Source organism: Carassius gibelio, chromosome A12, assembly GCF_023724105.1.
Source record: "Carassius gibelio isolate Cgi1373 ecotype wild population from Czech Republic chromosome A12, carGib1.2-hapl.c, whole genome shotgun sequence".
Taxonomy (NCBI): Eukaryota; Metazoa; Chordata; class Actinopteri; order Cypriniformes; family Cyprinidae; genus Carassius; species Carassius gibelio.
The window spans coordinates 12,687,481-12,702,265 of NC_068382.1; the positions used below are offsets into that span (position 1 = coordinate 12,687,481).

The 14,785-nt window shown below is 34.0% G+C and overlaps 2 protein-coding genes across 2 annotated transcripts in view; both read right to left on the reverse strand.

Annotated features, from left to right (window-relative positions):
• The window catches only part of LOC128025168 (sorting nexin-29), a 113,771-nt gene extending 104,430 nt beyond the window's left edge, over window positions 1–9,341 (reverse strand). The window contains exons 1-11 of the mRNA XM_052611221.1: window positions 9,014–9,341; window positions 8,287–8,351; window positions 6,796–6,848; window positions 6,557–6,681; window positions 4,705–4,885; window positions 4,489–4,559; window positions 4,134–4,388; window positions 3,039–3,399; window positions 2,091–2,221; window positions 1,787–1,880; window positions 1,609–1,685 (exon numbers count right to left, since the gene is read on the reverse strand). Coding sequence (XP_052467181.1) covers window positions 1,609–1,685; window positions 1,787–1,880; window positions 2,091–2,221; window positions 3,039–3,399; window positions 4,134–4,388; window positions 4,489–4,559; window positions 4,705–4,885; window positions 6,557–6,681; window positions 6,796–6,848; window positions 8,287–8,351; window positions 9,014–9,020 — 1,420 coding nt within the window. The 5' untranslated portion in view covers window positions 9,021–9,341. The remainder of the gene's footprint in view (window positions 1–1,608; window positions 1,686–1,786; window positions 1,881–2,090; window positions 2,222–3,038; window positions 3,400–4,133; window positions 4,389–4,488; window positions 4,560–4,704; window positions 4,886–6,556; window positions 6,682–6,795; window positions 6,849–8,286; window positions 8,352–9,013) is intronic.
• Window positions 9,342–9,540: 199 nt separating this feature from the next.
• Window positions 9,541–11,606, reverse strand: LOC128025169 (tumor necrosis factor receptor superfamily member 17). Its single transcript, XM_052611222.1, has 3 exons — window positions 11,412–11,606; window positions 10,664–10,804; window positions 9,541–10,430 (listed from the first exon to the last, which is right to left on the reverse strand). Exons 1-3 carry the CDS (start codon window positions 11,563–11,565, stop codon window positions 10,216–10,218), a joined length of 510 nt encoding a protein of 169 aa, XP_052467182.1. The 5' UTR covers window positions 11,566–11,606; the 3' UTR covers window positions 9,541–10,215.
• Window positions 11,607–14,785: the final 3,179 nt, after the last annotated feature.

A 14,785-nucleotide genomic window follows, 5' to 3' on the forward strand; every position in this document is an offset into this window, starting at 1 on the left:
AAAGCAAGCAATTTTGCCGTCAACCCTACACCTAATTTTCTGTTTTAACATTTCAGCATGTCATGACTTCATCTGACTAATTTTGTATTGTGTTGTGTCAAATCTTCAAGATTTGAAATTTTCAGGTAAATGTAAATTGAATAGAGAAAAACGACTTAATGCTGTAGACTCTAGGGACTCTTATTAGATACATTTATGTAAAAATAAAAGAATATAAGGACTATTTTTGAAGAATGTTGATGATTAAGATCCTAATATAGATATATTACAATTATAGATGCTATAGTTTTAAATAGCTGACAGGAGTTCTCTCTTGCTACATGACAAGTCTTGCTTGTCCTTCATCTTAAGTTTTAATACTGATATCAGATCTAGGGGATTTTTACTTCAGTAAAGTGGGTTAGGTGATTACTAGACATAGACATAGGAAAACAAAGCGATGACTAAAATGAAGACATTACTTCATATTTCAGCACGGGAATGTGTGGTAAGTCACTTTACTGAACTAAGTCAGAGTATTCTTGTACAATCCGATTAAAGCTTGCAACCCAAGGCAGAAATAAAAAAGGGAAAATAATCATCTAATTCTATACATGGGTAAAGAAAAGGACAACCCCTGATTGCAAATTGTGAGATTACAATACAACCTGCATATCGACAGATGTGAGAGGAAGAGATATTTAATTTCTAAATTGCTGATTGGTTGCATGGTTATATAGTTAATATATAACTATACATGGTACATGACTATTTGTTAATATGTAGAAATTGATAGTATCTCTGAGAGAAAGACTTGACACTCTGTATACAAATTAACAGCTTCCTTTGCAGCAGTTTCAGTTTATTCATTTCCTAATAGACCAATATGACCTGAAATCCAGCAGAAGATGATACTAAGAATTGACTCTCTAAAAGGTCTGTCATAACGGTTTACTATGGAGTATTCGGTTTCTAATTTTATAGTTAGAGAAAGCCAATACATTCAGATGTTCTGCTATACACCTCATCAGAGGAGATTTTATTAAGCATATATGCATGAAGACATAAAATTGAGGGTTCTAAACAGGTCTTGCCTATGATTTGAGATAGCAATATCTCTGGTGGAAAACATGAAAAAAAAGATTTTTTAGAGAGAAGTAATAGTTCTGTGGTTTTCAAAGAATGATAAAAAAAAAAAACAAGTAGGGAGTGTGGAGGAAATTTTATTTTTATCTGAAAAATTAATAATATTAATAGTACCATTTGAGTACCATTTGAGTACCAGAGATATTTTGTTACAACGTAAAAGTATTTACTGTCACTTTTGATCAATTGCATTTTTGCTGATGATTCACATAATTATTTCCAAATAAAAACACATCTTATTGAGATGTAACTTTTAAACACTTTTTAGAACTTGGCTTTTAGAGCTGTGTGAACATGCAAGTCTTCAAATTGTGCAAAAAAAACAGCATTTTGAAACAACATAAATTACAGAACAAACATTTTTTGATGAACTATCCCTTTAAATTGGTATGGAAGTAGTTCCTTTAAAAGCGTCACATTCAAAAATAAAATTTAAAAGACCAAAAGAAGATCTCTGGACAATTAAAGAGTCTATCAACTCACCAACAGTCATGGATTCTGGAAGGCCAGGGGTTGGCAGAACACTGGTCTCAGGCACAATCTGCACTTCGGGATCCATGCTGAGACACCAAACGTAAATACAAACAATAACCATCAGTCTTTAAAGAAGAAATTTTACTAACTGAAATCCTACAAAACTGTGTTCTTTTGTATCAGATACCTAAACTGGAGTTGGCTTTGTCTTTCACTGTCAGTTGGTGGGCTTGAGCTCTCCTTCTGTCCATGAAATTCAACATTCTCAACTGAATGACCAGCTGTAAGAACAAAAATAGCACATTTCCTCATGCCAGGACTGTAGTTAACATAACACACTTAATAAAGTTGAACTTCATTTTAAGCTAATTTTCGAAATAGGGAAAATCAGTAGAGACATAAAAATGAATGCCCCATCTATGTGGACAAGACCATGAAAAACATAAGATGTCCCTGAATGCAGACAGTTTCTGACAGGCTTTGGGTCTGACCTTGTTGTGTGTAGGGCTCACTGGGGGCCAGAGGTATGAGAATGTGTGAGTTTTTATTGTCATTGTCATTGTCAGTGATGATTTGCCTTGGACTCCATGTGGAAACACTGGATAAGCTCCCCACAACCATCCTATGCAGAGCAAAATGTTATGGTCACACTTAAGGTAACATTAATGTGTTTTTGTTACAGTGTAAATCCACAAATAAGTTCTAAGCAACATTAATTAACAACATGTACCTACTACAGGGTTTGGTATGTTAGTTGCTTGTAATTATGCACAAGTTACTAATAGAATTAATACAATGTCATTCAATATCAGTTTGAGGTACATAAGACTTTGTTTTGTATCTTTGACAGAAGTATCTTAAGCTTGCCAAGACTGCAATTATTTAATTAAAAAAAAATACAGTAAAAAAAAAAAAATCAGTATTGTATTTCAGTATTTCAGCATTTAGAAATACTACTAAAATACAGTAACTATTTAAAACAACTGTTCAGTTTAAAAGCAATTCAGAATCATTATTCCTGTGATGACAAAGAGTTTTCAGCAGCCAATTACTTTATAGTTCTCAGAGTCACGTGATCCTTCAGAAATCATTCTAATATGCTGACATGGTGAAAACAGTGGAGAACAGAAAGGGAAACCGTGATACATTTTTATTTAGAAGAGAAAGTTCAAAAGAACACTTTTCCCTGTCACTTTTGATCAACATAAACTTAAAAAAAATAAAAATTAAATAAAAATTAAAATCATATTTACTCTTGAATTTTTTAACATTAGTATACATGTTAAGTGTAACAAGGACTCATTGAATTAATTGCAAAATGAATGGTTTGTAATTATAGCTATTTATAATTGTTTATTTTATGTCACTTCAATTTAAGTCTCACTACATCCTGGTGTTGATTACTGCAACAAATAAAGCAAAACTTCAAGTTAACTCACGGCTCCCCATTCCCATGATCTACTTCTGAGGGCTCTGGCCTGCTCTTTCCATAAATATCATCCTCTTCCTCCTCCTCATTGTCAATTCTCTTGGTATCAGGCAGCACTCCGTTCTGCGGGGGGGTTTCAGCCCAGCTCACGATCCCAGGCTCAGTCAGGCCGTTATGAATGGAATAGGTGGAGTCCGGAGGTTCCAGAGCCTCTTCAGAACTCACATGACCAGCTGTACTCTTCCTGAGATTCCTCACAAAATCCTCACCAGCCTCATCCTCATCTTCCACGCCACCATCCAAGTCATCGTCAAAAGAGATGATGTTCGTGATTTTCTTTTTACGTCTGCGCTCTTTTCTTAAACCGGAATCTAAAATGCAAATGCAAGACTAAATAATCCCCATTGAATCTCAATTATCAATAGCAATACTAAACAATTATTTATCAGTAAAAAAAAGGAGAATAAAATGCCCCAATAAGAAATGAAACACATTCTCTGGATTAAACACAGAAAAACATTTGCAAAAATTATACTTTTAGGTTTACAGTGACCTGTCAGTAGGACAGTGCTGTTAATGGGACATCTTTGTATTGTTTCTTATTTATACCTAAAAGGTTAAGTCATACTTAAAGGCCCTGATGGAAAAGCAAAAAGCAATCTATTGCATAAAGTGCTAATAAATAAAACATGACGTGATATGACTGAATGCCAAATTACAAAGCTCATGCAAACATATCCACATCATCATGTTTAGATGCTTTCTTAACTGCTCTTTTCCCACTGTTGTCATTTGCGTTTATTTTGTTATTGAGAGGAAATCGTACAGCACATATTTACATATTCATCTTGACAACGCTTTCAGCAGTGTTATGGGGTTCAGAAACAGTATACCGCCGCTCAGGTATTTCAGCTATAACTTCTTTTTACCCCTCAGCAGAGAACGAAAAAATGTTGCTGTAAGTATATTAGGGCACCTTTCAGGCGTATATAAGGTACATAGTTGTCCCTTCAGGGCACAAGTTGTTGTACCGTTAAAAGTACAATGTCTGCACATATTACTGACAGGGCATGTGGAATTCTGTTATGGTACGTGAGTCAAGTACCTGCAGAAGTGCTGCGGGGAAGGACAGGCAGTGGGTCTGATGGAGCATCCGAGCGAGGGATAAAACCAGGAACCACTGCAGTTGCAGTACCGATTTCCCGCAAAAGAGTGCTGACACCTTGAGTAGACTCTTTCCACAAACTGCTCATGCCCTGTGTGGACTCCTTAAGCAGGTGGGACACAGACGACCCTCCGCGGGCCTGGCCATTTAGGTCCGTGTTGTCAATGTTGATGGCAAACAGTATGGAATTGAGACCTGTTGACACGTGAACTGAAATTAGACTTGCACAGGAAAGGACGTCAAACTACATGTAACTCCTAGACAGCATCTGGCAAATAACTCATTTAAATATTACCTGCAGCCATGGTGGGCAGCATACTGGCTCTCTCCTCATCCAGGACAAAAGCCCAGTCTTCATAGAAGGCACTAAATATGGGGCAGATTAAAGAATTTACCAAAGAACCATTAAACAGCTTTGAATAAGCTAAAAAGAGTTTTACTGATATGTAGAGAAAAACAAAAAGGAAGGTAAAAGAAGACATTCCCAACAGTGAATTATGGGTGCCTGTACCTAAGGCGGGTATGGTCTGCCAAAAGCATGTGAAGATAGCGCTCTAGCGAGTGTTCGTTCAGTGCACAACGAAGCCATGCCCGTCCCCGGCCCTGCTCAGATGTGATATTCCGCAGAGAGTAGAAGCGCTGTAACTCATGATGGTTGAGGTGCTCCTTCACATAGAACCAGAACGTCAGCTCTGAAACACACAATAGATGTCTGTATGAACCGCCATGTTAATGTTCTCAGTTCCTCATAATAGAGAATACAGACAGACAGAAAATATTACAGAAGTTATATAAGATTGTTTGAAATGAAAGTTTTTAGTTCTGTATTTACATCCCTTTTGATATTTTTTTGTTTTTGTTGATGGTTTCTGCCCAAGTTTGGACCAAAACAATGTTGCATTTTACTTGGTCAGCTATTTGTATGTAAAACTTTATCAAACGGCTCACTTAGGGCTCAGGAGGTGATACTTGTCTGGGCTCTGTGACATTTAGGTATTACAGGATACAGGGTGGTGCAGCCTCATGGTTAAACATCTGGGCTGAGAGTCAAAAGGTTGTGGGTTTAGATGTGACCACTTTCACAAAAATACATTCTTCTGCTCCACAAAGGCATTTATATGATCAAAAATACAGTGGAAAAAATGTTAAGGGACAATTCACACCAAAATCAAAATTATGTCATTAATAACTTTTCTCACGTTCCAAACCCGTGACATATATATATATATATATACATATTTACTTGGATTTATTATGAATTCTATGTATATAAAATAGGGCTGTCAAACAATTAATCTTATACAAAGTTTTTGTTTGCATAATATATGTACATGTTATGTGTATATTTATTATGTGTGCATATATATATATATATATATATATATATATATATATATATATATATATATATATATATATATATAAATAAATACACACACATACAGTATATATTTTGAAAATATTTACATTTATTTATATTCATAAAATTTATATTATAAATAAATATATTTAATATATAAACAACATATTTTTCTGAAATATATACATGCATTTGTGTGCATTTATACATACCTACTAAATATAAACAGCATACATGCATATATTATGTAAACAAAAACTTTTCTTTTGGATGCGATTAGTCGCGATTAATCGTTTGACAGCATTAATATAAAATAACTTTTTAAATTTCTGTTTAATGCAGACAGCTTGTGTTGATGTTTCGTAATTTGACAAAAACATCTGCAAGATAAAACTTGGCACAACAGTTACGTGTGAACTCTTTCAGCTATAAATTCCTTCAAGTATGTTTGTTAAGGACTTGAGTTTCGAGCAGAGTTCATCAGCTACGTACATTATTCACAACAGAAACTCAAGCTTAATGAACAGCACTCAAAAACCCCACTACTTTCTGAGTGGCAATCAACTTTCTACTCTTCAAAAGCTAAAAGTACTCAGCACTGATTCATAGTATCACTCTTAGTTCTGCTGTTAATTTTAAACAGTCAAAACCACAAGCAGGTGCAAAGACTAACCTCAGAAAAACCTTGTTTCTCTTTTTTGACATTTTTACAAGGCTTGTTGCATAACCATCTGGTTTCATAAACAGTATCAGCACCTGGTTTTCCCTGTATGAGCATTTATGAGCATCTGTTTCCTCTATGGACAACCCAGAACACCACATGTGCTCTTTGTTACTAGGGAAATCTCTCCGGCAATGTCTCTCAGGGGTACCAACTAAGGCAAACTCATTAAGTAGGGCAAAGAGTTCAGTGAGTGAGCATGTTCTTTAAAAAATCGATTAACACAGCTTGCTAAAAAAATATAGAATTTAATCCATTATTTGATGGAATCAGTTACAGTACCTGCTTCAGTTTTACTTGTAAATCCAGCAGCATGTTTAATGGCAGCTGCTGTGAGGGCTAAACCGCGACTTTTCCTCAAGCCGTGTTGAAGTACTGCTTCAAACTGGGCACATAGGCATATGACTCTGAGACAGCAAAACAGGAAACAATTGCAAATGATTTAAAGCGCACAAATTTGGCAATGTCTTATTAAACCATTTTCAGGTTCATAAAATAAATAGGTAACATTTTTATGGCACCTGCTATCAGAATCTGAGGCAATCTCCTTCCTTCCACCAAAGCGAATTTGGCACTGAGGAGAAAAAGAATCGATTAGAAAAAGAATGTTCAGCCCTTAACTAACATTCTTTTATTTAAAAATTCCAATTATTCAAACCGTTGGAAAATGTCATAATTTTCTTTAAAAGTTTTATATGCATTATATACCTCTGCAGCACTTTCACAGGAACCTGGATAAATATTAATATTTAATAACCAGATCTGTCAACTCGCTTACGAAATAAAACAGCTGGTAAATGGGAGAAACATTAACATTAATTTTCTGCACTCCAAATAAAATGGAACGGCACAAAAGGGAATTATGTTGCACTGGAGTGTTTGTTCATAAAAGGCATCCTGATATTTTATCCATACTAAAAATAAAAAAATTGAGAGATCAGAGCAAAAATATCAAAATCAGAATTTATCATTCTTTCTATGGATATTGGCTGATTAACTGGCTAACTGGCTAATTCACTTCTGCTTTACATGATTTGTGAATGATATCTATATCTAGCTCTAGAAGTCATCATCCAGAATTGAAAAACCTATATACCATTTCTTTCCTTGTTCTAAGCCAGCATTGTCAAAGAGCAGAGGTGTAAAGCATTTGACTAAATGTAATTAATTACTGTACTTGAGTATATTTTGAGTATATTCTGTCGTTTAACTTAGTATAAAAGATATTAGCAACTTTTACTCTCTACTTCACTACATTTTCTACAAAGTATCTGTACTCTTTACTCTACTACAATTGTAATGAGTGCTGCAATTACACATTACCTAGTGTTTGCTGCAGCAGTTTATTTCTGCTACAAAAGAAGTGATATCGCCAACTGTAGGGCTCTGATAGTACTATATTTTGTGTGTTTTGCCCTTACACACCCAAATTTGTCAACAAGGCTACATTATGTAAATGTGAGTTCCTCCGCAATGACAATGAGGCCTAAACCTCATCCAGTTCAAGGCGTCTTTGACTTTTTAATTTTACTTAACATTATTTTTTCACTATTCTTCCGTATTCTTATCCTGTTATTTTTGTAAATGTACAAAAAAACAATTAAGCAAAAAAAATATTCATTGTTATACTGAAGAGGCCTTTATGTAGGATATTGTTTTTTGCAATTTTCTGAGGTGTTCAGTTTTATTCTGGTTTTAGAAAAATAAACATGATTGCTCTTCTCAAAAATCGACTTATTTTTCACGTATATATTTCTCTTTGACTAGTGCATCTTTGAGCCTATATATTTAGTAGAAGTAAAATATTGTTAAAATCAGATACTCTAAAACCTTTTCTCAAGTTTTTTTGAAATTGGTGACTTTAATTTTCACTGTAAGGTGCCTGTACTTTTACTCAAGTATAGTTTTCAGGTATTCTTTACACCTCTGTCAAAGAGGAAATGTTTTTTATGTTAGCAATGGAAACAAATAAGTTATCAGAAAGTCATTGAAACAGCTCAGTGTTACATTACCTGTTTAACAGCATCAAGAAGTCTCTCTAACAGGTTTTGTCTTTTCAGGTCATTTTGCTGCGTGCCTGTAAGGTACAGTGTCCTTAGAAATCACTGATATTAACAGCATAATCACAGTTAAAATAAACACATGAAAATCACAGAGCATGAAATTAATAACAACAATTAACAATTTGGTAAAAGACTGACTGAATAGAGAAGCACAAGAAGTTCTTAATAGTGGTAGGCACTGTCAGTTTGAATATAATGATCTATTCCTTCTCCATAAATACACAATTATATATAGATATATTTGTGTATGTTTGTGTACCTATATATATGTATGCAGTCAATCTTCTGCCATAATTAACTGTCATTCATTTCATGCACTGTGATTTTCGTCCTGAATGAAGCCCATTTGACACACATTTGACATGACATTTCAAAACAACAGATAAAGAAATAAGGAAGTTGTCGCAGATACTGTACATATGGAGATATGTAGGCAGACAGATTCAAATTTACAGTTAAATTTTCCTCTATTTTATTCCATTTTAAATGCTCTTGTCATAAATAAGTATGACGTTCTAGGATCTGCATATTCACGCCACACTGACAGAGACTGAATGTTTTGAAACCTCCGGCTGCCTCACAAACAATCTATCGATAACAATTAAATGAGGGGCATGTAACGTTACAAATAAACAACATAGCAGCATAAATCCATCATCTCGCATTAACAACTCACCGTTCATTCTGAAATTCCAGAGCAAACGGTTTAACAAGCGACATGAATCGCTGTAGTGTAGGTCCACAAACGTATCAGATTAATCCCCAAAGATGTTTAACAACACTGTTTACATTTGGGATCGTTCTCCATAGTTTCATTTGCAGAGCTGTTAAACGCTAGAGTAAAAGCGAGGCCTAGCTTAGACAACACTAGCACTTTTTAAAGCCGTTTACTGCATCACAACTATGAATACTCATATGTTTTATGAATTACCCTAAGAATTTAGCATAAGTGAATTGTTTCTACCGAGTTAAACTGTATCGTTGTGCTAACGAGAGCTCGCTAATACCACTGTCGAGCGCTCGGGTCAGTCACATGACGCTGCCTTGCTGTCACGTGACAGAAACATTGTCACGTGGGTCAAAGCTACATAGCCTAATAATAAAAAAAAAAAAAAATAGACTTACAAATATTTTGAAGTCGAATTTACGTCAATTGATTCTGAAAGTATGATTTAAAGGGACAGTTCACACAAACATGAAAACTCCGTCATCGTTTATTCACCCTAGTGTCGTTCCAAACCTGTATGACTTTATTTCTTCAGTGAAACACAAAAGGAACTGTCCGTCACCTGCACGGGTCTTTTTATTTCTCATACAGTGATCACTAATAATAGTAAATGATCACTGAGACTATCATTGTGCCTAACAGATCATTTTGGAAGGTAAAAGTTTCATACATTGTTTGGAAAACAATTAAGGGGAAAAATGATGGCAGAGTAAAAAAATGGGTGAACTATCCTTTTAAGTATTTATTACATTAATGTCATGCATTTTTTACTTTCTTTAAGTATATTTACAAATAGTAAGACTTCATTATTAAAGCAACACTTTTTAATTTAACAATGATACAACATAGATTTGTACTGGTTTTGCATTAAGTAAAAAAAGTGTAAGTATATGGTGAAACATTTTTTAAATTCACACATAATTCTTACATCTAAAGAAAACAGATGTCCACTTCTGACAGTCAAATCATCACAACCATCCTTGTGTTCAAGTTCAAGGCCAGTGTCCATTATTAGTGCATCCATGCAGTAGTCATGAAAGTTTTACCCAGTCTGGACAGAGCTGAGATGATGTTCCTTATAACTGTAAACCAGATGATGTGCAGTGTTTTCGGAGTCTGCCGCTGTTATAAAAGTTCCAGTGATCTCCTCCCTATGTGACAGGTGTACAGTGGTAAGCTTGCACTGTCTTCGTGGTAACCAGGATTGTAGTGCCTTCCTCAGTGGAGGGAAGAGGCAGGTTGGAGTTGTAGTGATGTCGGTTCAATCCATCTGGCAAATAAGTTGTAGCTTCATCCATATCTTCAGATTGCTCTGTTACATTCGAGCCTCTCTCACTGTCAGATGTCTTTTGATCTTGACCTATCACTGAGTGACATTGACTTTATCAGAATTTGTTTCCCACACAATCAATCACTATAAAAAATACTGACCACTAGAATAAGCATAGTTAGACATACAAATCAGATAAAATGAAATAATATATTACACGTATTACATATAACTGTAAACTAAAAATAAATTAACATTTGAACCAATGTACTATAATTTGGACAAAAGTTACGTGTTCTTAATATATCAAAAGTCTTTCACCAGTGTACCTTTTTTCATGATGGGCTTACAGGTTTTTCTGCGTATAACTCGCAGAATAATGGTCAGTGCTGTGAAAGCTCCCAGGAACACAAAAAACACGATCAAAATTACACGAATATTTTGATTCTTTTCAACTTCGTTTTCTGGGACTGAAAAGGACACAATGAGGCACTGAATAAGAGACTGAAATCAAACGACATTGTGGATTTCATGATACATGATACAGTTCTACTCATAATTGATCATACCTTTTGTAGAATTGTCAAGAGTTTAAAGAATTTTATTTGAATAATAGTAATTAAATAATAATTGCATTTGGTATTTTATTTTGTACTGCCCTAAGTAACCTATTGAACAGCTATTTTTATGCATTTATATTATACATACATTTCACAAGACAAAATAACTTTTTTTTATAAAAAATTTCTTAAGTTTACATCTTCTTGGTTTTTAACATACAACATCATTTGTATAAATCAAGGTAATTTGTCTTGTAGAACATATGTATAAATTGACAACTATTCTATTATACATTGAATGTTGAATATTACATTGTTGAATATTTTTATATAGCTTCTTCAGGGCAGTAAACATTGAATTTATTTTCTATTCTAAGCAACTTACTGATCTTGCAAGAAATATGTTGACTTATTATAACTATTACATTTAGTAAAATCATTGTGCTTATACAACTATCATAGTGTTAGTTTCATATGAAAATGAAAGTTTTGAATCAGATATAAAAACAATACTTACTTGAGGTGCAAAATCTTTTACAAATATTTGGTGGGGAGTTGCATCTAATGGAGCAAGGTTGACACTCTTCAAGAAGTCCATCGTAATAATAATTCTTTGCACATTTTCCCTCAGCATAAATAATAATGTAAAGCAGCAATATTAAGAGAAGCATCTTCCACTGAGGTGCTAGGCATCAATGAACTTACTCAGCAGACAACATTTTATTATGCCCAGTATGTAAATATGTCTTAAGGAGGGGATGTCCCTTTAGTCATTCGCACTGGCATCAGTTTAAATTTTAGTGACATTTTCACATGACAAAAACGATTCTTCAACAAAATTTCCATTTTTGTTTAACCGCCACTGTAACTACACTGTAAAGACGATTATAAAAACCTGTACTTTTTACAGACGAAAACTGGAAGCTTCAGGAATAATTCCATAAAATGTCATCATATTTAATAAACAACCCATACATTTTAGTTTATAACTGTAATTTATTTTTTTAAATTACAATTTAATCCAGTAAAGTCCACACATTAGTAAAATCTGTTTTGTATCTTTAACATAATGACAGCCATCATAATAAGAATCAAGGTTCATCAAAAGTAGCCTTTGCTAAAGCTGAGGTAAATACAAATATGTAGAATTTGTACAAATAAATAACACCATCATTGTAACAAACACTTAAATAATGCAATAAACATGAATTTTAAAGTGAAGCCCTAATATAAATAATTGATAACAAAAACTACTACACAGCAAAATTATCTATATGAAATACCATCAAATATAAAGTTAGAAATGTAAGTTTGCACTTTTTCACTGTAAATTATAAGATGACTTATTTTTTTTACTTATAAACAGTATTTTACCGTAAACTTACATTAAATGTATATTACTGTTTTTCCCATATAAAGTGAACTTACTCTTAGTTAACAAGGTTTCCCCATAGCAAATCTTTTACAGTTAATATTACAACAGAATAATTGTTTCATCGTTAAATAGAAAACTTTCAAATAAAACAATAACAGACTAATAATTATGCTTTAAATTGCAAAAGTTTGTATACATAACACAAATAATATTTTCCTGATGCTGTTAAACACGTGAGATTAAGTACTGCTTATTAGATATAGTGGTACAACATATTAGACTAGTTTATTAAATAACGTTATCATATTACATTAATACAAACATAGTTTAATATGATTAAAAGTTCAACAATATTTTACAAATGTTTTTATATATATATATATATATATATATATATATATACAGAGGTGGGTAGAGTACCCAAAAACTTTACTCAAGTAAAAGTAAAAGTAATTCTAGAAATATTTACTCAAGTAAAAGTAAAAGTACTAGTCTTGAATAGTTACTTGAGTAAGAGTAAAAGAGTATCGGATAAAAAATCTACTCAAGTAGTTAGTTACTAGTTACTTTGGCTCATATATACGGAGCCTTTTTTTATATAGATATATAGACAAAAAATGTATGTAATGTATGTGTGTGTGTATAAATGTATATATTTCATCAGCCTTTAATCCAATTTATGTAATTTATTATAAAACCCTGTCTGTTTATTTAAGTAACAAATATAGGTATCATGCCATAACATATTTTTAATACGACTTACTTTATTTTAAATGTGAATTTAACATTGAAAGTTAATGTGATATAAATATTGCTACTAATCTTTCATTGTTCAGAAAGAGAGAAAATAACATTTACATTAAACATAATTTTCACTGACAGTCTAGATTTCATTCACTCTCAGAAACTACCATTAAAATCACTGAAACTGTTAACACTGTGAAATCAATATCTTAATTATAGATTCGTACACACATCTGCACTTTGTTGTTTCTGACGAGACAATTCGGCAGAAAGAGGTATTCAGTAAGTGAGCGAGTGAAGGAAGCACCGGCATTTCAGCGATGACTCATCGGAACGCCTCTGATTGGCCATTGCATTCAAAAGCTCAACAGAACCGTGTGTGATTGGTTAAAGCGCAGCGCTGTAAAAACGCGTCTGTCTCTGGCTCAGCGCCAGCAAGCGATCACAGATCTAAATTTAGCAGCTGATGATATGACTTGCTGAACCTACTCGCACTGGTGTGATTGTATTAAAATTAATAAAATCTTAATCGGCTATTCTTTGTCTTTTGGAAGCTGCATTCAACCTGTTACAAGCCACACACGTACAACAAACTAATGTCACAGTGGTATCGTGTACTGTAATCGAATGTAGCCCAAGTTATTACCTGTTAAACAGTAGACAGCACACGCGTTCATCTAATAAGGATCTCCACCGCAAGCAAATAATAGCCTTTGCAGATTAGCTTTCAATTCAGTGCAGTTCCATAGCCACGTTTTCAGCGCTGCTGATATTCTTAAACGTTACAACTCTGAGTGAACCGCTTCAGAGCTCAGCGCGTGCAGCATGGAACTGAACGACTCAATCAAACTGATTCATGAACCAATTCACTCGTTTGCCGACTGGTTTGATCAAGCCTTTGAACAGAGTTGACTCAAAAGAATGAATCATTCGCGAATGGGCATCGCTCATTGTCCAGAGAAAAGTAGACGGCGCGTTTGGAATAAACTGAAGCATTTATTGTATTAAGATAAAGTAACGAGAGGGGCGTCGCCCACAGTAACGAAGTAAAAGTACAGATTTTTCCCAAAAAATTTACTCAAGTAAGAGTATAAAGTACCCATCTTTAAATATACTCCGAAAAGTATTCGTTACCCCGAAAAATTACTCAAGTAAATGTAACGAAGTAAATGTAACTCGTTACTACCCACCTCTGTATATATATATATACATACATATATTTATATATATATATAATCAATTATACAAAAAAGTAGCTGACGATCTTAAAGATCTACAAATCAATTCTAAAGGCAAGTCATTTCTAGGCAGCATGGATGCAGATGTGAAGAGGAGGGTCTCCCCGCAGAGCACTGTGGGAATGAAGATGCAAGTCAGAGCCAGACATTGAATGTCGAGAGAAGTTTGGTGTGTGTGGTACAAAAGATAAGTCTTTGATTCTCCCTCCTGTAAAATAGGAGTCCTCCTAATGACCAGAATGCTATAAATGATTAACAAGCATGCACATTGCAAGATTATTGAAATAAAAACAGAATGCTAATAGATAATAACATGCAAGATTGAACTTTGTACTTGTTTCACACTGGTTTATATCTGAGCTACCTATATGTTATATCACCAAACGATCGTTTCAGGTGGTTGTGTATTCAAACAGGAGCTCATGACAATGCTAACCGGTTGATCAGCTCCAGCTGTGTGGTTTGCCAGAGAGCCTTCAGCCTGAGGGTTAATTCTTCCCTTTCTCCTGAATGAATTCCTCAGCTTGTTGGAGA